This window comes from Sinohyriopsis cumingii, chromosome 16 (genome assembly GCF_028554795.1).
Source record: "Sinohyriopsis cumingii isolate HCF-2022 chromosome 16, ASM2855479v2, whole genome shotgun sequence".
In the NCBI taxonomy this organism is placed as follows: Eukaryota; Metazoa; Mollusca; class Bivalvia; order Unionida; family Unionidae; genus Sinohyriopsis; species Sinohyriopsis cumingii.
The window spans coordinates 32,404,076-32,427,084 of NC_142976.1; the positions used below are offsets into that span (position 1 = coordinate 32,404,076).

Genomic DNA, 23,009 nt, shown 5'->3' on the forward strand with positions numbered 1-23,009 from the left:
ATTAGCACTGTTTGAAGAAATCCTATTAATGGAAACTCCCATTCTAGAAGATTCGGTAGCTAGAATGATGATAAATAACATGGTAAACACAGTGCTCGTGGCTCATACCAATATAAAAATGTTTATTTTTACTGATAATGACCTTACACTTAAACCCACATTCATAGAAAAATGTTAGCTATGTATTAGTTTTTTACAGAATAAAATAATCATTGATTCTGATCAGATTGACAATGAAATTGATTTTGGACAAGTTCAGCTTAAAAATACAATGTTCCATAACCCATATTATGAATAAAAAAGTAAATGAACTGAGATGCAAATTAAATATCCATACCAGGGATCCCAAACTAAACCGAGCATATACCTCAGCGTTTTATGCACACATTGCCTAGCGATAGCTTAATGACACCAAACGTGAAATATGTTGTGATAAAAAATATCATTCCTGATCATTCAAATATTTGTTTTGCAATGGTTCGAACTATGTTATTCTATCTAGATTCCGTAATGAAGTAGCACAGGAATGCACCTTTGGGCCAAGCCTGTTTTGTCTGACTAAGATAGTATTCCTTTTACGAGTGCATGCACTAAATTAGAGAAAATTGCAAGCGAAAGAAGCGGGTTTAGGTATATAAAAAATCATCAAAGCCGATAAGCCTAGACAGCAAATAAGCTATGTTTCTGCTTAACATTTTCAAACCAATAGTTGGTAGCCCATACTAAACCCGTTGCACGGATCGATGTCTAATGATTTTAGTCGTATAATATTAATAGGTTACTGCATTTGTATGGGAAAATATGAGCGAGTTTTCCGGATGGAAATACTGCACGACCTTGGGAGTGCAGTACATACATCTGACAAAACGAAGTCATATTTTCCCATATAAATGCAGTAACATTTTTATTAAGTGCTTAATTTTTTATTCTACCTAAGGCTTAATTATATAAACAAAAATACGCTACAAGAAAAAATGGAACTGAATGTGTTTCTGTTTTTGCCATTGAATGTTTTCAATCATAATGTGGGAAAATGTGAAGTCTTTCAATTGCAATTATCAAAACGACGCTGTGGAATTTAATGTTTATTTCATTTTGAGTGCAGTAATGAGGATGTAGTTGCACTTGGAACATAGTCGAAATTACATTACAATTTTGATATGTTTATTCAAGATTGAAAACCTTTGACGTGACTCGTGTAATTCGGTTTAGAAGAACTAAGAAACTACATTTTGAGGAAATTCAGGATAAAACTAAGCATATTTGTTTTGCCATTCTTATTACCAGCTAAAGAAGGCGGTTTATGCCTTGCCACTTGCATGTTATTTGTAAGGACCCTTCTGTCATCTATACCTAGCCTAAGTCCGAAATATTGTATGAATAAAGTTAGCGCGGAATGTTCCAAAGCAGCTGGTACGTGACAGTCAACGAAACATCTGCTTTAGTTCATTCAGAAACAAATTTAATCAACCAAAACGTAAAGCGCCTACTACGCGAGCGTACATGATTTGTTTACAAATCAAAAGTGCTGGCGTATGCGTCCATTGTTTGTTTACAATAGAAAGTAGTTCCCTTATGCAATTTACTGCAATATGAATGGTACGCTAGTTCAATATCGTAAAATATAAAATATTGCACGATTTTGACAATATAAAGTTAACGGAGGAAAAAATAAGCATATACTAATTTCTTTTATATCCAATTTCTTATCGAAGAATATCGAAGCACAATCAAATATATAAGTGTTTTATACTCTGATGCGCGATATTTTAGTTTAACAGCGATGGTAGCTGAGGAATGCCTATATTGGTTAATTAATGGTATAATTTTAGCGAAATTAATATGTCTGAGAACAAATGGCCAAATGTAAATAGCAATATTCGTTTCGTTAAGGAAAGAGTATTGCATGAAAGTAAGATTCCTGAGAATCCTTACGAAAGCTGGAGACTTTATTACCAAGAAAGTGGCAGGCTATACAATTGTTTCCTACAGCTGGTTGTAATGATCACTATACATGTATGTATCTTTTAGAGTCTTGAATTTCCTCAAAATGTTCTTTCCTATATATGCCTGCTAATTAGAATTACATAGGTTATATTACAAAGAAGAAATTAGAGCACTCCAAGTCGGAACAAATGTTATCTTTTCTAACCAAAAATATATCATCCGGCACCAACCTGAAAAACTGAGTTTAAAGAATTTCACATATTTACAGATTATGATACCAAACTATTAACAGCAGAACAGAAACACAAATGCAGATCATGGTCAAGGCCAGACTATCAAGCCACCCACTTATAACTAGCAAAGCAGAATTTAGTTGGATCCACAGAAAAGTAAAGTCTCATCATTCCAGACCAAATAGGAAGGTCATTTGAATACGCAGTTATTCACAATGTGATCATGAATTTTAAAGTTAAGAGTCAAGAGCAAAATGAAATTGTTTTAAACAAATAACTGGATAAGCGGTAATTTACCAAAAGGTCGCTATGCAGTTTGGCCCTGAATTTAGTTATTGTGTATTTGTTTAACTACTGCTGTTGATTGACTTAGAAATTTAGCTGAAATTAAAGTAACGTTTATGTTGTGTTCTGTTTCTATTACTCAGCTTAAGACGGACATCATGAAAATATAATAGAAAAAAAATAAAAAAAATTAACTTGTTTTTTCCCCACTTGCTATTCTGCACTCCGAACGTCGCGCAACATTGATCAGAACAATTCGTTTTAATTTCTCTCTACAAATACAGTAACATATAAATCCTGAAACGGTTAAATGCCAGATAGTTTTCAGAAGACAGCATTTAAACCTCATACCTTAGTAGATATACGATATGATCTCTTCAGTAATTCTATACCTAATAGTCTTTTGATTCCACATGTACTATTGAATCGGCATTTGGTTACGTTTATATACAAAGCATATTAAAGTTATTTAATGCTTTAAAATATGAACTCGATCATTCTGACAAATTATTTTATTCATGTTGACATGTAATATTGTAGAGGGTACAGTATTATAAGCTCTGGTACTTCATCATAATATAACTTGACACAAGGAAGTGTTCACAAATTGTAATCGGCGAGTTTACTGTATACTGTATAATTGTGTTGTAAATTTTGTATATTTGTATCCCTCATTCTACGATTTATTTGTTTAGTTTCGACGTCGCTGGAACAGTTTTATTTGATGATATTTGGCATGTTTAAATGTTAAGGTGACATAGTCACTTACTTTATTAGTGACCTCCGGCACAATGATGGGCTCAATCGAACAATTACTGACAAGTTCACTGCAATGAAGTGGCTCCTGATAATCAAAGACAATGTCAAAGCTGCTCTGTTTTGTAACACCTGTCAAGTTGTATTTGTCCTGCTGCATCGAATTGTCATAATTCACGAATAAAACGTGACCACCATTTCTAACTTCTACAGTAAACTGAATGCTGAAACAAGCGAATACAAGAAAGTGGCAGGCTATACAATTGTTTCCTACAGCTGGTTGTAATGATCACTATACATGTATGTATCTTTTAATGTCTTGAATGTCCTCAAAATGTTCTTTCCTATTTATGCCTGCTAATTAGAATTACATAGGTTTCACAACGAAATCCTCAGCACGAAAATGTGCTATAATCTAGACTACATCTTATACTAAAATCATATTACAAAGAAGAAATTAGAGCACTCCAAGTCGGAACAAATTTTATCTTTTCTAACCAAAATTATATCATCCGGCATCACTCTGAAAAACTGAGTTTAAAGAATTTCACATATTTACGTATTGCAAGCTACCTTTCATGTATGCTATTTCTCCTTTAATAAGATGATGTAATATAAATTCAAACCAATATCATACAAACCGCTTGGTTCTCTGAAAGAAATGTGCTATGAGCAATCATCCTGGGACTTTATAACAAACTATGTCTATCATTATTGTATTTCATTTCCTAAAACCCATTCTTAATGAGATACACTCATCAATATCAAGTTGATTCCCACTTCAAAATTGGCCGATATTCAGAAGTGATGTTATCATAAATTTATAGAACTTCATGGATTTCTTTTCTGTTTGATAAAATTGTAAACTTTTTTGATATATTCCGTGTTTCTAAAACTTTGTTTTCACTCTCCTAGTATGTAGCAAAATTTTCTTCTATGTTGCAGTTGTAAACTTGAAACTTGAAACTTTGAACTTCTAAGCGTAAATTCGTTTCTTTGATTTACTAGGTCTAAGATAGATGTCATTATCAATCAAAAGTGCAGTGTTGTAACGCTTTTGTAACGCTTTTGGTATTCTTCACCAATTTGAATGTACATTTCCAATTATTTTAAATATGAATTATCGTGGTATCTTTGAAAAGACTCAACAATTATTTTTTTTTACGTTGGACAGAATGTCTAAGCTACGGATGAAGAAATTATAACAGCTGAAGAATTTTGTCCCCTTTATTAAATGTAAAAGAACATTATTTCCATTCATGTTCGTTTGGTCTTCATAATAATTAAATTTTGATTGAGAAAACAAACGTTTGGTCCTTAACTTAATTTAGCAACAATGATATTATTATGAGTAATTTTGAAACTCATCAGATCATCAATTTGTACTTAATGCAATTAATTTTGCAGACTTAAAATTAAAGATTACCATAACAGCGTATTTTTAAAGTTAGCAGTAGATAGCGACGAACAAACGAAATGCTAAAATGATTGACCTCTTTACCTTTTGATGAGAACTTTTAGGACTGGATGATCATAATACCATTTGCTAAGATTATTCATTTATAAAACAACTTTCGGTTGAATGCTGCAATCAACATCACTCCCGAATGCAGTTTTAGATTAATCTTAGAATTTTCCAGATACAGGTGTATTGTTACGAATCTATGGTCTTAAACTAATATCAGAAAAGACCGAAAATCAACAAATTTTGTAAACTTCTACAAATAATTTCTTTCTTTAGAACACAAAGTAAAACGTGAAAAGAATTTACAGTATTGTGAAATAACTATCACAATAGTATTACAGGTTCTATCTGAATCCAAAAGTATTGAGCATACAAAATGAATTTCATTGAAGTTACGAATGATTTCCACTGTTGTATATGTTGATGTGCCAGTAGCCTGGAATAGTGTTGACATGCTAACATGCTTGATGTAATACAACGATATAATCCAAACTATCCTTGAATCAATTCACAATTATTTCCAAAATTGTAATTTAGTCCTAGAGTCTTTGAGTAATTTGTAATTCCAATGAATAATTTTAACACAACTTGAATCCACTATGACTGCTACTAGGATATGGAATGACTAATTCCAAAGTAAACACCATTTATATAGAAAACTAGGTCATACCTTTCAGAACCAGGATGCGGATTAACTTAACGTAAATTTCAAGTACACTTTAAACAATTTCTTTCAAGAAACTTCAAGGGCCAGAATCAATTCTGTCAATATATCTCAAACTAGTAAACATGTTTGCCTCAAAGTAATAATTATCTTAAAGGAGACAAGAAATCAAACTTTTCCTTTTACGTATGTAATTCTCTACAGATTGTAATTCGACTGCAATGTTTGTAAATTCAATATCGTAAGCGGGTAGTGATTATATTGCGTGGAAGATACCACGATTCCGTAAATTGCCGAGTTTTTCCGAGTTTTGACTGAAGTAACTGAATAGGCTCGGAAATTTTGCATACGAGGTCATGGAAATTCAGCTCCTAGAAGATAGGCCAATATTTAAATATTGGCATTAAGGTCGGAGATGATACTTCAGAATAAGGTTTTCTGCTATAGTACTTTTATTGTTGTTCTATATTTCCATTGGTTTCTGGTCTCCTGTGATATATAACCTAAAATCATAAACAAGTATTAGCTATGTAATATGTTGTTCGCAACAACAACAAAATAAAGATGTGAGCAGTCAGGTAGATATCTGTCATCAATTACTGATTAATATCAATCACACAATATAGAGATACATAGCGATATGTTTGTGGCAGTACACAAAGCCTTATTATATAATTACAGAACTCATCAGAGGTTACAATTTCTTACCGGTCTTGGTGTTTCAGTGGTTCCCACTCGTTTAAATTAAAGTTGCCCTCACAAGTAAAATTATCTGGTATGGGGTTATCGATTCCAGGGTAGCATTCATGTATGTAGCTGGTCGTAATTCTTTTACCATCTGATGACATTTGGTATGAAATGTAAATCGTGTATATTTTAACAACTCAGACGAATCCAATGACAATCAACATACTTTACGATTTTAAATTTAGGAAAGCTTTGACAGACGTAGATCGGAAAGTCTGAGGAATTATTCGCCATTTGGGGGCATTTTTAAATACTAAAATTACACAAACTCGAAGATACTAGCAATGCAGGGTAATTTTCTCATGAAGGTTGCACAATAATTGTTGTCATGTAATTTTCTTTCCTTCTTATAACTACGTTTCAAACATCAACATTTGCAACTAACAATACATAATTATTTTCTTCTCTCCCATACGCTAGGTTACCTAATGAGATTATATAGCGAATGAAAAGAACCCAGCATATCTATACCACACACAATAATGTTTATGGTTACATTAATATGCAACTTGTATTTCTGTATATTCAAAAAATCACATATCTGCATTTGGCTAGGTATACAGAGAAACGTAAACGTTTTATTTCGTTTAGCCTCATTTAGAAGTCAAATATATTCAACAATGCATCAATGTATTGTTTGAAATATTTTATCATACATTAGTTCAATCCAACACTGTAAGCGTATTTTGTGGCATATTTTGTCATACATTTTTTCAGTTAGAATACATAATGTAAATAATGCAACTTATTTCAGTAGAAACCATACACTATAGTATGTGAACACACATGAATATTACAAAAATTTGTTGGAGTCATCCTACTCCGGATAAGGTAATAACAAGTTCAACGAATATCTCAGTTTAAATTTACACAAACTATATTACTAGACTTCAACTACATGATTAATTGTCTTCGAGATCGTACGGTCCATTTACTGTAGTTAAGGATCCCATTTTAATTACACTGGACAACAAATTTTTACAAAAGTCATGTTACTGAAATAAAATTAGTCAATTCTTATCAATTTTTATGTGCTGAACACGAATATGACAGTCAAATTGCAAAATTGGCTCTAGTTTTTTTGTAATCTGCAAGAAATTAATGTTTACATAACGAAATGCATTCCAATAGTAAAAGGTCAACTGTAATAGCCTACCTATAAAAAATCAAGTCATTGACTACATCTTAGATTTCTTCGCCTGTCTCTTGTACAGCTGTTCGGGAGCATCTCTGAGGAGTGTCCAGCAGTAGTCAGCCAGCATTGTAGTGGACCATTTTCCCTGGTATCTTTGTTCCATTGTTGCGATATCTTGATGAAAACGTTCGCCGTGTTCATCACTAACAATACCACAGTTGCTAGGAAAGAAATCCAAATGGGAATGAAGGAAGTGAATCTTTAGAGACATATTGCAGCCAAGTTTCTTATACTTCATCAACATGTCTTCTACTAGTTCCTTATAGTTTTCTGCCCTAACATTTCCGAGGAAGTTTGTAGAAACTAGGCGAAAAGCATTCCATGCTTGTTTCGCGTCACCTTCCAGCAAGTTGTTGAACCGGTCATCTTTGAAAAGCTCTCGAATCTGAGGACCCACAAAAACTCCCTCTTTAATCTTTGCTTCGCTGAGTCGAGGGAATTTTTCATGCAGGTATCGGAATGCTGGCAAAGTCCGGTCAATGGCTTTCACGAAGTTCTTCATCAAACCTAGTTTGATGTGAAGGGGTGGTAGCAAGATTTTCTGAGCCTCAACCAGAGCTGGGTGTTGGATATTCTTCTCTCCAATGGATACATTCTGCCTGTGAGTCCATTCCTTCCTCATGTAGTGCATTTCCCTTGCTCGGCTATCCCACTCGCATAAGAAACACATGTATTTTGTATATCCTTGCTGCAGTCCCATTAAAAGGGCAACTACCTTCAAATCACCACAGAGGTGCCAGCTGTACTTGTTATACTCAATGGAATTCAGTAGCTGCCTTAAGTTATCGTATGTCTCTTTCATGTGGACAGCATACGCTACTGGAATAGATGGAAGAATGTTTCCATTGTGCAAAAGCACAGCCTTGAGACTCAGTTTCGAAGAGTCCACAAATAGTCTCCATTCTTGTGGGTCATGAGTGATTTTTAAAGCATTCATGAGGCCCTCAATATCGGAACAGAATATCAGATTACTTCCTTTCTGAAGAAAGGCTCCAATTGCTGGTGGCGCTTTCGATATGCAGTAATTGTGACATCTTCTTCTAGAAGATTCCATTGTTGGAGTCTTGATCCTAGCAAGTCTGCCTTGTTCTTTGATAAGTCCAAATCACGAATCAGGTCATTTAGTTCTTCCTGTGTTATTCTGTGTGGGGTTGATGATGTACCACAGTGAAAATCTGGATCACTGCATGCTGATGGACCAGGAGAAGAACAGGTCGACTCACCTTTGTCTTCGTCAGATGAATCAAGAGAATATTCTGCTGGAGGTTCTGGAATAGGAAGTCCCTCACCATGTGGAACTGGTCTCAATGCAGACGGAATGTTTGGGTAGACTATTCTCGACTTCTTTCGCTTCGTTATTCCGCCGGAAAGAGGAGGAACCAAGCAGAAGTAACAGTCATTTAGGTGGTTGCTTGGCTCTCTCCACACCATTGGGACTGCAAACGGCATTGATGACCTTTTGCAATTCAACCACTGTGAAAGCTGTGTTGTACATGTAGCACAGCATATATGCGGAGCCCAAGGCTTGTCTTGGTCACCAACCTTGCATCCGAAGTAAAGATGATATGCCTTCTTCACTTGAGAATTGATACTTTTCTTCTGGTTGGCAAATGTCACTTCCCCACAAATATAGCAAAAATTCTCCGCGGTATTAACACACTTTCGAGGCATTACTGTTCTTTATTGTACGTAAATGGATAAAATAATAAGTTTTATGTAACAGTAGCTTGAACTGTCTCGCACAACGTCTAAAATATTTTAAATGCTGAACCTATCTGATTGGGCTTTATATAGTACACTGCTTACGTCAGCTTCAGCAGCCGCCTGGCATTAGTATAATAGGCCTACACATGTATAGTACACTGCTGACGTCAACTTACTTCAGCAGCCGCATGGCATTAGTATTGCATTGCATCAGAAAATGATGCAATCAACTGTGGATGATGTGAGCATGATGGTATTATGCAATGTTACATCATTATTCCGGATGTTGCTGCAGTCCTACTGGAGAAATTTACACAGTGAAACATAGAAAATGAGGTATATGAATATCTTCAAAACGAGAGCCAATACAAATTTTTCACGGTTATATTCGTGTTCGGCACACCAAAATACTACAGATTAGGGCCTTTTCAAGTCAGTAATGATTTCACTGTTGACCAGTGTAATTATCGGTCCCAGAACGTGGTCAACCAACAAGATTCTTGGTATATCAGGTTTCTTCGCTTTCCTCCACCTCAAAGACCGCTGCCTAGTGACAAACGGCCCATCAAATATGCGTTATATAAGCCTTCAGAACTTTTAAATTAGTTGGTTTCCGAACAATTAGGAAACGTGTGTTTAAGTCTAAGTTATTTAAAATTCTAACTCGAAAAGCAGCATAAAAGTAAAGTTGAATAACTTAAATTTCAAGCACAAAAAGCCGCCACTGACTTTAAGGTAATCTAAATATTTGTTTATATATATATATATATATATATATATATATATATATATATATATATATATATATATATATATATATCAATGAAGATTTTTGCTGTTGACAATTCCGTAAATGTATTTGCATATACATTAATTGTAATACTATCTGACTGTTTATATATCAGTTTCTTATATCCTAATCTCTAACTTCTGTATATAAATTAATTAAAAACCACCTGACTGTTTTTACGTAAATTAATTACCACACTATCTGACTGTCTGAATATAAACTAATCATTACGCTATCATATCTGACTATTTATATATAAATAAAATATCACACTACCTGACTGTTTAATATTTGATTACATAAAATATAAAAACTGTATTAATTGTCAGGGCCACCGAACATATTTCTCATGGACAGGAATAAAACTTCCTTTGAGTTATAAAATAGTATTTTTCTTGCATGTTATTTGCATCGAACGTCATAATTTATATCAAACAAATTATTTAGTAAGATGTCTATTATCCCAAGAGTATATTCATTGTTAATTTAAATTAATTACTTCTTTAAATCTCATGGAGAGTTATTTTTATTGGGTAAACTATACTTTTTAAAATTATATTTAGGGTTTAAAGAATGCAACATTCAGAATAATATCATACCTAAATTAATGCTCCCATCGGAAATGATTCGTTCCGTGTTATGCAAGTTTCATTAAAGTGTGCTATGTAAATGTGTACGTGTACAACATGTCCTTAAACAGCATTCGCGTGACCCTGAACTTTATTTAAATTTATAGGTTGAGTCTGGAGAGATACTCAGTCAGTTGGTTTTAGGAGAGAGAGAGAGAGAGAGAGAGAGAGAGAACCTCTGTATAGATCCAACTGAACTTTCCCGTAAGAAATTCCCACTGTTGAGTTAATGATGTACTTTGGTGGCATGTAGTTCTCAACTTCGATCATGAAATTTCCTTGCAGAGTAGCGTTGGCTCGAATATTGCTGGACTTCAGATTTGTCCACGTTGTAGGCTGAACATCGCTGCTTGAAATATTTGGTGGAGATTCCACTATTTCTGATCCAGCAATTAACTTCATGTGATTAACTTGGATTGAAGCAGCGTGGATTACTGCAGTAGAAAATCATATAAAATATATTTTAAGAAATGGAGAAAAAAATTGCAACTTAATCACATTTCACTTCCCAAAGCGTTATTTCCATTTTCAGATATCTTGTAATCAGGCTAAATGTTCAGTATGATTATACATGAGATCGCCAAGTAATTATTTCAATTTACATTACTTGTGTCTTTAATATGAACAATACAGTTAAAGTATGCTGCTGGCAGACACCTTTACAATCAATAACCACGGGCTATAAGGAAATCAATGAGTTCATATTTGTAAATTATGCGTACATTATCACTGCCAAGGTTTATCGAGTAAAGAGCTGAAACTATGTGATTCTGTTCATTCATGTAAACATACATCGCACCATGTGACTCTGTTCTGTTTAAGACAAGGTATTTTCTTTAGTCGCTGTGATATCCGGAGTTCTCTCAAAGATCTGCAGAATATTCTTAGATACTATATATATGGTGCAAAAGTATGAATCATAAATAACTGATACGGAAATGGACGACGCAATCTAAAGCAAGTTTTCATTCATTTGAACTTTCCATAAATATTCCAGTGAAAAATATGAATTCGTAGTTTAAATAAATAAATTTCATATAAAAGCTCATACAATATTCAAATGCTTTTCAGATATTGCTCATGGCAGTAGATACTATTAACAGCATTAACATGTGCGTTTGTGTGTGTGTCTGTGTGTGTGTGTGTGTGTGTGTGAGAGAGAGAGAGAGAGAGAGAGAGAGAAGGACGGATAGTTACTTTGGTTACAGTCTGGTCCAGAGAATCCATTTACGCATTCGCAACTTGCAATCGTTGTATCTGAACAATTTCCAGGAAAGCATCGGCTTCCTTTTCTCCATGAGCATGCCTCTGGACAAATTCATAAACATAATCAAAATGTTAATATATAAGTTTCGTGAATGTTCGAGGAATGCTAAATGGAATGTGTCTCCCAATGATACTTCTTTTCGCTTTCTGCTCATTCTGATTTTAAAGAGATAAGAAAGTCTTTGGCATTGCGGACGAATTGTTTTAATATATACATGTTTGTATACATTCAACTGAGAGACATTTCCACACAGATGATTGTATTTTCCCCAGTGTATTAGTTTTCCTCACTTTGTAATTAACTTTAAAAGTCAAGTATATAATCAGTGTTGAGCTTATAGTATGAATGTGATCGAATAATAAAAAAGTAAAATGTATGACATAAACAAAAATGTCTCTTAAAGGTCTCAGGTTCTGCTAAATCCACAGATTTCAGGAAGATTCGATATTTTACGATAATAATGAAAATCAATAAACTATCGATTTATATACTAAATTTATATTTGCAAACAGAAATAAAAATTATTAGTGACAAAGTTGGTATTATAATTATGAACTAAATCTAAAATAACCCCAAACCGTTGGTCACAAAACAAAATAACCAAGTAATGCAAATGAATTTTAGGACCTTGAGTAAATATGCTGATGCGACAACAATCTTCATGTATCCCATTGGAAGTGTCCAGAACCCCTTTGAATAGATTTATAATAATCCAAAAACAATATTTTAGACTTAGAAATTTCAAAAAATAAACCAAGCAAATGATTCATCTTAAATTATATCTAAGCACAACATTAAACACATATGCAGACTGATATTAAGATAACATACGAAATAACTAACTATCCAGCTATACGTCCTTATATATATCCATACGCCCCAATGTCACAACACCTCACGTCGCAAAAGAAGCCACCTGACCGACGCGTTCAGTGGAAATTACCCCCAACTCGTTAATAAGTTTATTATACTATTAATATTGAGAATAGTAAACACCTTGCTATTGATCACGTGCAATCTACAAACACGTACTAAAAATAAAAATCACCATACCGATACTCAGTCTTTCCATCAAACAGACTGTATCATTTATAGATGTTTACGCAAGTTCCACGCCATTTCCCAACGATTTTATTTGCAAGTTGTATTACTGCGTGTAGTGCATCCATAGTTATTCTCCCCCCAAAACCCAAGAGCTTGCATCACATGCATAAAGTACTTGCTTTCAGAGGGAGGACGATGAAGTACTTGAATGAAACATATGAATAAACATATTTTTAAATATCATAAAATGTCATGTTTGATGTTATTTAATGTAAACGTTTATACAACTGGAAACCTTAGATAACAAAAAAAACATCATTTGCTTCTGAGGTGGGAATGTTTTAACCACCTTATTTAACGATGAAACTATAACGGACAGACATTTGTGTGTGTACTTACGTCTGCATGTCTTACCACCGTCGAGAAACCTTGTATATGCGTAAGTACCATATTCAGGTTCATATTCGCCCTCACAGTACTCACAGAAGGCATCATTAGCACTGGTACAGCGTGGAATATTGCATTTATCAATTCTGCAAGCTGAATGAAAAATATTAGTCGTCATCTGTGATATTTGGCATTAATTTATCCTCACCCCTTTCAAATAAAATTGAAACGAAATTGATAGATTATTGATTAAATATATTCAGGTCAACTAAGCTAACCTGGTTCAGCTTATTGATGAACTAACATATTTGTCAGAATGTAAATAAATCGCCCACAATCAGGTAGATTCTAAAAGCTGACAAAGCTAAATAATTCATGCACTGAATCGAAAACCTAAAGTTCGGATGAAAAGAAAAATAAAATTCCAAAGGAAAGGTTGACATAAACTCACCTATCATTTCAGATGACCTATTCAATATTCAAATGCTTGGATGCAAAATATGTCAATAAAATCATGGATTTAGACTGTCGCAATTTATGACTGCGATATAACACATAACTTCGGTTAGGTGGATGACGTTAAAACTCGAGAAATGTAATTGTTCCATTCTCTTCTTACCTCTACAGTATCCGGAATCCGGATAGTAGCCTTCATTGCAATTTGCACAGGTGTTGACATCCACACATGTACCGCCAGTATTTTGAACGATACGCCCGTCCCTGTATTTTACATATCCTTCAGTTATGTTGCAGCCATTTTGATCAGTGTTTCCAGCACACAATGCTAATTCAGAAATAAATGATTCAAGTACATAACAAACTAGCATTTTGATGAAGTGAACCTTAATTACCAGACGGACAAGGTCTACACCATGCTGCTCCAGCAGGCAGACCTTATTTTTGTTATCGGTACCAAGTGACAGGTCGCGGTGTCAAAGCAACGCCAGAAGAATAAAATAATGCGGGGTATATCATAATTGTTTACCTATATGTTTCACATACCTGCTGGTGATGAGTGGTCAGTGACCTATCAAGTTGTCGTTACTAAATCACATCGGCATGAAAGTCTTACTCAAGCTCAACAAACTTTATTGGATGTACATTTAAGTGTCATTAAGACTGATGAAAACATATTGAATAATTTTCTTTAGCTGAAACTCAAAATGGTTGATTCCTAATATTGTAAATCGTCCCACATGTGACAAAAGGTAATAATACCCAGTCCGAATATATGTAATGCTAATCTGCAACATGTTACCGCATGTGCAACATGTTACCGCATGTGACTAACCATTTTAGTGGATAACGGTGGACTGCATTGGTTCCTTATCTACCAAATCAGGCAACCAATGCTTGATGAACATACTATTTGCGTCCACAATATGTATAGACGCAATGTCTTTGAGAAATGTTTAAACTAATGGTTTTAACACGTGTCGCCTTCCCAAATCTGTCCAGTCTAGTCAAGGGTTTAATTTTATGTCCAGATGTTTCCAACATGTTATGGATCAGATGAATATCCATCAGTTTAGATCTCCTGCTTATCTCCCTGAACTGGCTTTAGAAAGATTTTATCAAACTTTGCAAAACATAATTGAGTCAAATTGCTTTGATACAGGATAACATATGGATGATGGTGTTTATTTGCTGTGGGCGGTGTTATGGGGATTTTTCATTTTTTTTTGTTGCTGTTAGGAAATTAAATTAGCAATCGTTACACATTGGATATACAACGCGTGTACCTTTTTCGTTATTAAAAGAGACAATTGTTTCAACTGGAGATTCAAAGAAAAATATTCTGGACTATATCTCTGATTTCAAATAGAATTTGTGAAAGGCTTGTGAGATAGTAAGAACTAACCACCACTCTGCTCAGTCAAAACGGAATTAAGATATGACGGAAATATACTGGAACGTAATATTATCTTGGTAATAATGTTCTGAGAGCTTTGACCATTCTTAACGATATTGTACTTATTATACAAATAATACAATGTAAGTGACTTCAATTATATCATTAATAATCAAAGAAGTCGTAACATTAAACAACTTTTTAATGCAAACTTTTTAAGGGGTACTTTCATAGAGATTATCCAGTGAAGTATTACGTCATTACCACTCATTGGAGGTGGAAATAGAACCAACGTTATCGTATAAATATGGTAACAGAGTATTTTGACAGAAATGGTTCGCTTAATCATTCAATTAATATATTTGTACCTGTCCCACACAGTGGGTATGTAAGCTATGCTATACAATTCCACTCTTCAGAAATATCAAACAATATGGACCAGGAAGAGGAAATGAGTGAACTAAAGCAGCTATTACGTGAATGGTTTTCCTGATTTCCCAACACAAACAAATAAAATCTTTTATGAAGATGAGATTATAGAATCCACATCTGCGAAGCAACATTCTGTCTCGATAAATCCTAACAAACAGGAATATTTGAAAACGGAATTGAATATTTACGACCGAATGAGTCTACTGAACTAAGAAAAATGAAATGACGTTCACGATGTATCATTGTGCCTAAACAAGATAATGCAACCCACCTGTGTACTGACTATGAAAAGGTCAACAGTCACCAAATGCCAAGAATAAATTATTGCATAGGCAAAATTTGAAATGCAAAGTATGTTACTTAGTTTGAACTTTTGCAAGTATTATGGCATGTTCGACTTACCGAAATAGCGAAGTAACTTTTAGCACTTGCAGTTGGACTCTATCATTATAAGGTTATGCAATCTAGTATCAATAATTATGAATATTATAACATGTGGTCAAGATAACTATAACTAAAATAACGATGATGCATTTTCTAAAACGATGCCCATAAAAATCACTTAGGAACCCTTCGAATGCTATGTTCGACTCAGAAATGAAAATCGACATTTAATTTAACCACGTTTTAACGTATTTCTGTCATAGTGTTAGGATGTATTGTGGGACAAGGTCAATATAAACTTGTAGAAAATAGGTTCAAAGCTATCAGTAAATTCTCAATGGCGACTGGCAAAAAGGAACTGATACGTAATGTATTATCAGAAAGTGTTTCTTCCCAAATTTACTATAATTCCTGCGCCTCACAGAAACGTACTAAGTAACGAATCCATGTTTCATAGATCTGACAAGTGTCAGTATTTGTTTGACAAACTAAAAGCCATTCTTAAATGTGCACCAGATTTTCAAATCCAAATACCAGCCAATTATTTACAACGTTAGTGACGTAGGATTTGATGTAGTATGGCCGCACAAAGATAAAAATCAAAGATACATATGGTTTGTATTTTGTTTACAACTCGAGGATCATAAACTAAGTAACAGAAAGAAACAAACGTTACCTCATTAATAACATGACCAACACATGTGCCAACTAAAGGAATACCTTTATATCATCTTCATTCTCAAGAACTCGTTTTGCTACACATATAGTAACTGCATAAGGAAAGTATAAATCAATAATTTCAATCACTTGTATTGAAACTAAGAATATTAGGGAGAGAAGTTAACTTAAACCGCATTCTACTCCCTGAACAAGAACACTTTCAGAAAAAGAACACCCCTCACACAAAGAAAAATACATGATAACGAAAGACACTGAAACGTTCGGGTGTTCTACAGAATTTTAATAAGGATATAATTGTCCGAATCACCAATAAGTGATATAGAACCTTTTGACAATAACGGTTCTCCATAATAAAATCAGAATATGGTTTGTTTGTCCCAACAATACATGACCTTAACATTGACCTCAGAAGAATAAGAACATTTGGAACAGCTCTGTCTTTATTATGTGACTTAAGCAATAAGAAAACTTAAGAATAGATATTGATTTATGATCATTCTTAATAGGCGTTTGTTTGATTCTTAAAAATTGTGTCAGATGCAAATTAGTTAAGTCATCACTTGAACCTGAATCTGTTTCTGACATCTACCCAGTCCTAGCCATTTATATAAAGCGAAACGTTTAAAGTACTACTGCTAAGTGATAAAAGACACATTACCAACAACGTAAGCAATTCACATGGATTTTACCCATCCAAAGGAAATTAACTTAATTCTTCTAAGATACCAGCTGATCGATCTGTCGAATATGCAAAGCCCAAAAATTGTAAACATATTTACTATTATTTATATTATTAGTAGCTGTCGGCACGAACTTAAATATATATTTATTAATCCTAATGACATTTGACGTTTTAAGATTTGAAAATCGAACATATGCACGTACGAAATTGTATCTTCAAAATAATCAATACAATGTTACGCCTTGGATAGAAATTACAAAAATTATATATATGCATAACACATTTCAAATCGAGATGGGATAGTTTGGCTGTTATATTGTCTTTGCAACACTTTGACGTGTATATTATTTTAGCTACTGTTTTGAGTTATGGTATTCATTAAAAAAAATAACAATATTAAGAAATGGTTGTCATCGATGTTGATGTTACAAGAATACAACTTTAACACTAGACTCTTGAGAGGAGAAGACAATGTGATTGCAGATTCACTCTCATTAATCTAGAAGTTTTATATTGTAATGCATTGTACCATATTAATTGTAGGATACGCTACTGCTATGAAAATAATCTTAAATAAAGTTCTAAAAAAGCAAATAGCAATTCCATTTACATACATAATAGATAATAGTAAATTACTTAATGAAATTGAGTAAGTCTTTCGAATTTGATATCTGCATAACCTGATTTGCGAATACCAATTTTTCCGGACAAGTAGTTCGCAGTGGATTAATAACACATTGGTCATTACTTTAGATCCCTTTGAACAATAATAATAAATGTCTAAACTTAAAAACTAAGTATAAATAAGGGAGAAATTGGTCGAATTAAAAATTATATTAAAAGATAATCAAATCTACTTACGGATGTTGCAATTTTTACCATCTGCAGATGCCCAACCAGGACAACATCTATAGAGCGTGGTGGCACGAAATCTATTGGACAGAAGAAAAAATTAATTTTAATCAGCTGCTGATTTCTTGACCATATTTAAGAAATTTCTGGGTAACACTTGGTCTAATTCTATTCATTTTAAAAACTTTCATTTAATCTCTAATACTTTAGATTAAAACCTAAGCAGAGAGGCTGATATGGCATCACGAACAGAGAAATGTTGTAGCGTTTAAAGTTATCTCCAATTATGTTAGTAGTGGAAATGAAAAAGTAAAATATAAGAACAGATATCATTTAGAGAATTAAAGCTCCGTAAGAAAGGTGTTAACAGCAGATAACAAACCTAACCAAAATGTGTACAATTTGGACATTGCTGCCGATATATAGACGAAAATCTGTTAAAACTTAAACAATTCATCCATGTGATTTTATGCTATGTCAGTATTATGATTTTTCCGTCAGATTCAAACTGATCACTTGTCACCGCTTAGGAACTATGTCTTGTTGAAGAAGATTAAATATTGCATGCATTCATAAAGCTTCTAATACTACAGCAACTACTCCGAAATTAAAAAAAAATCACAGGCATAATTTTGGCAGATCCTGTATGATAAATTGTTGATCGTCGATATCCGTTTTCTATTTTTCTGCTGAGCATTATGTCAGTTTTAATCATCCGCCTCGATATCAAGGAGCATACTTGATTTACCATTTATGAATATCGCAAGAGGGGAATCTGTCTATGATTAAAACTGGTCATTATGCATGTCCATGTTTTCGTAAAATCTCCATTGAGATCTTGATAATATGACTACGATTGTGTTATGATAAGACAAACGTTTCACAGATGCCAAATAAGGTATATATATTATTTTTATCTGCCCAAGTACTGTTTGGCCAATTATCAAAAACAATTTCCCTATGTTGTTGCATATATTGAATCTAAATCGTTATATATATATATATATATATATATATATATATATATAACCTAATTCTGCGTGTAGCCAGCAATACAATATTTCTCAACTTCGTCTCCTTATTAGACAAAACAGATTATTATAATATTGTGAGTTTATATGTAATTATCTTTTACTATAATTGTTATAGATCTAGGTTACAAATCTAGCGAGTCTCCAAGTTATTTCAGAGAGTTTTGATATCTCACACGACGTAATGAATGACAGTTACAAGCATGTAATGACCGTCAGAGATTTAGATATTGACTTTTTGAAGCTTAGTTTATTTCAAAGTCTATGATATTATGAACATAGGTAGTTAGCTAAATGTGATACCTCAGTCTGTTCGAACGTATCACACTAGCCCAAGTCAAACTGATACTTGATTTGAACGTTGTGATGTGTAAATTATTTTCACAAGGATGCAATCAATTTTAATTACGATCAATTATTTTCCATGCTGATTGTAACTTCGTCATGTTTGTAAAATTGCCGATTAATGGCAAAAAATTGATTCCACTCGTGATATAACTTCTCGATCTAGGAAAAAAGATAACGTGTTTCTATTATGTACTCTGAACACAAAAATTCTAAATTAATGTAGAGTATTCTTCTCTCGATACTTTACCTATGCGATTACTATACCAGTACAAACAAGTTTATTATTATTTTTAAACTTTAATATTTATTGAGCATTTGTCTAAAATGGTTCATTGTGATCATTATTTGTTTTGGTTGTTTTTGTTCGCTAGTTCTTTTAAAAGATGTGGTTTAGGTTATTCGTTAATTTTGGTTACTAAGTTATATTATCTTTTTCAAGATAGAATACTGTTTTTTAATATACAATACACATTATTTACTACTACTGGGCGACTATCAGTTTTACTTTTTTATACTTGACAACTGTAATAATTTTATGGGAAACTACTGAAACATAAAGAAACTTTGAAACCTATTTACTCCTGTTCAAGACTGAAAGTGGGTAAGCTCCAAAATACCTTACTACATTAATCTGACCACAGGCGTCAGAGTGTATGACATGTACTTTTGAATGTTCTGGTAACATATGTATCAGCGCTATTAAAATTGTTATGTACGTACTTGTTTTGTACCCTTTTACTTGTATTAATTCAGGACGATGTTTAATCGGCAGGATAGACTAGTAGTTCTTTGTGCTCGTTTGGAAAAGCGTTATTTCATACAATTGCATAAACTATGATGCATACTATTAGGAATCGAATGTTAGATGTAGTTCAAACTAAACTATTTAAAAATGGTAATTCATTCAAGGCTAATATGTTTAAGGTTCAACTCGTTGTAGCCCATTTAAATAGTATTTATTGTTCAACCTGTTGATAACGCAAGTTATTGATAAAGTTCAACTATGTGATAGCCCATTTAGTTGATTTTTATCACGTTCGACTCGTTGATGATCTTTGTATATGACAAATCTAGACTACAACTCTTTGACAGGCCTTTAGCTGACGTTTATAAAGTTCTACTTGTTTATAACCAGCTTAGCCGATATTTATCAAATTAGACTAGTTGATGATATTTGTATAGGACACGTATAGAGTTCAATTCGTTGATAGTATATTTAGATGTACCCTTGTAGAGTCCAAGTCGTTGGTAGCCTATTAGCATTTAATGAAGTATAGGAACCAGGCTGTGTATTTTGTACTGCCCATGATATTACATACAGAAAATGACTTGTTACCTAAGTTGCCAAGTATATCTAGAACCCATGTGGGGTAATATATATTCACAAGGGTATGTTATCAAAGTTCGCTGTCTTTCTTCAAAGCTATCGCAATGAAATTAGTAGATTTCGTTGACCTTTAGCTGTTTATTAATCATCATCTTGATAACTCCTCTACGATTCTATGACATTCTTTTTCTTACTTTAACTCACTGTTACGAATCTAAGTAACAGAAAGGACCGAAACAAGCAATTTTTAAAATTCAACAAATAATTTCCTTTGAATAGAAATAGAACAATTACAAATAACTTAGAGTATGGTGAATTAAATCCTAAACAGTCCTAAAAGGTTTATCACAAATCTAAAGATTACGAGTTTTTCCGTATGGGTTCCAGTATGTTTCGAATGAAATTCAATCAATGTGCTGATGTGTTAATAGTCGGCAATATGTGTTGATATGCTAACAGTCTTGATCTATCACAGTGATCTAATCTACCGCAATTCCAAAATAGCTACTGAATCCAACATTTTATGAGCATAGTGTAATACCAAAGAATACCTGACATGAACAAATGAATTAATCTCAAAGGAACACAACTAAATGACTCCACTAACACTGATGCTTAAGATAGGAATAACTAATTCTAGATAAAACATACTTTACAAAAAAACTAAGTCGAGAACGGGGATAGAATACTCGTTTACAGATTATTATAACTTTGTCAACAATGTTAGGTCCTATCAAATAACCAGTCAGAAATTAGGTTGTCTGGTTTTCCTAAGGACACTAAAGACCAGAATTCAAATCACATCACATTCGTCAATGAGATTTCTTCTACACCTTCCAAGGTCAAAGACCACATCAACATATTTACTCCTTTCTACAGTACCACTCACTCTCCTGCAGGAATGTAATGTGTATTGCAGTGAAAGGGTGGGGCAGGGTCATCTTGAACAATGGTATTGCATGGTCCGATTGGCAAAGCTTCGGATTTTACTGGAAAAGGTTTGTTCCCATGCTTACCGTTGCTCTATATACAGATGCCAAAATAATATCCACGACCGAGGTAGATCTATTCCAGTATGGTTTTTCCCCCTCGATCGATGAAGCGAGAAAAACAACCACTGAGGTGATAAGACACAGCCACGTTAAAATTAATTAGAACAAATATATCAGATGTAGGAGAAAGGCGGCTTGGACTAGGTTTATATTATCTTGCCTTGACAGGCAGAATAACCATTACATATGGAAAGTCTATTACCTCAGAGACAGCCTCAGGTTTGTCGGTCTCTCCTGCCTTAAAATGGGCTGAATTCAATTGTTTGTTTTACCGGGTAAAGTTGGATATTGTGTATCGATTCTGTGTGTCTTTAAATTTCAAGGAGGATTCGAAATGTGTTAGATTCGATCAGTATTCTGTCAAACGGAGTCCCCCACAATGTAAAAGAAATACATTTTAGGCACGGAGGGCGTGCTCAACATAATATGGATCTATTTATATATTGGATGGCCGTATGACGGATACCTTTATAAATAAGCAGAATTCGTTTTTATATACCGATGTAGAGTCAAAATATGCAAATTGTTTCGTAGCTGTCAGTACAGTGATAGAGAAAAAATATTGCTGGTTTGAACCACGGTGGAGAAAAACACGCTACCATATTAACTGGAGAGAAGCGATCTAAGCAATTCTTCTCCTTTCATAAATTATTGAGATAAATGTTGTAATAAAACATGAACTCTGAAAGAAATTATGTGATACTATGTGAAAGAACAAATAGGACGTGGGCCTGTTAAATTATCGTCTGAAGATACATTTTCAAAGAGATGTATAAATACATGGCCGATTCTCACGTGCATTTCTCGTTGGCAAACACCTTAGGGTAATGAAATAGCAATATGTGCAACGACATACCGCCAGCTAACGGGCGAAGGAGCTAAACAGGTTTGTCGAAAATAAAATATGTACCGTTCAAGTATATGTATGAGCATGCACAAGTGCCCGGAGAAAGTCAAGTTTCAAGAACGTATAAAAAAATAAAGACTCTCCGCGTGCTGTCAAGATTAATCTGTTTACATAATGACATTGTTTTGTCGTCATGCAATTAATTGCCACGTTACTTTAGTAACTGTCATTATGTGTTTGATTACGTTGAAGCTGTTCAACTCAGTGATCACAACACTTCATTCATCAATAGTAATGACGGCGTCATCAATGACTTCCGACCATCTATGTTTTAGTCATCCCCCCTTTCGCTGTAACAAAATCTTCTCATGAGGCCCTGCCATCGCTTAGGAATTGATCGCCAATTTT

General features: G+C 33.7%; 1 protein-coding gene across 1 annotated transcript in view; it reads right to left on the reverse strand.

The window, feature by feature from the left end:
* Positions 1 to 23,009, reverse strand: part of LOC149780165 (uncharacterized) — a 110,964-nt gene that overhangs the window by 82,256 nt on the left and 5,699 nt on the right. The window contains exons 3-9 of the mRNA XM_089936913.1: positions 18,006 to 18,076; positions 13,733 to 13,897; positions 13,126 to 13,266; positions 11,613 to 11,723; positions 10,592 to 10,849; positions 6,059 to 6,188; positions 3,235 to 3,445 (exon numbers count right to left, since the gene is read on the reverse strand). Coding sequence (XP_089793039.1) covers positions 3,235 to 3,445; positions 6,059 to 6,188; positions 10,592 to 10,849; positions 11,613 to 11,723; positions 13,126 to 13,266; positions 13,733 to 13,897; positions 18,006 to 18,076 — 1,087 coding nt within the window. The remainder of the gene's footprint in view (positions 1 to 3,234; positions 3,446 to 6,058; positions 6,189 to 10,591; positions 10,850 to 11,612; positions 11,724 to 13,125; positions 13,267 to 13,732; positions 13,898 to 18,005; positions 18,077 to 23,009) is intronic.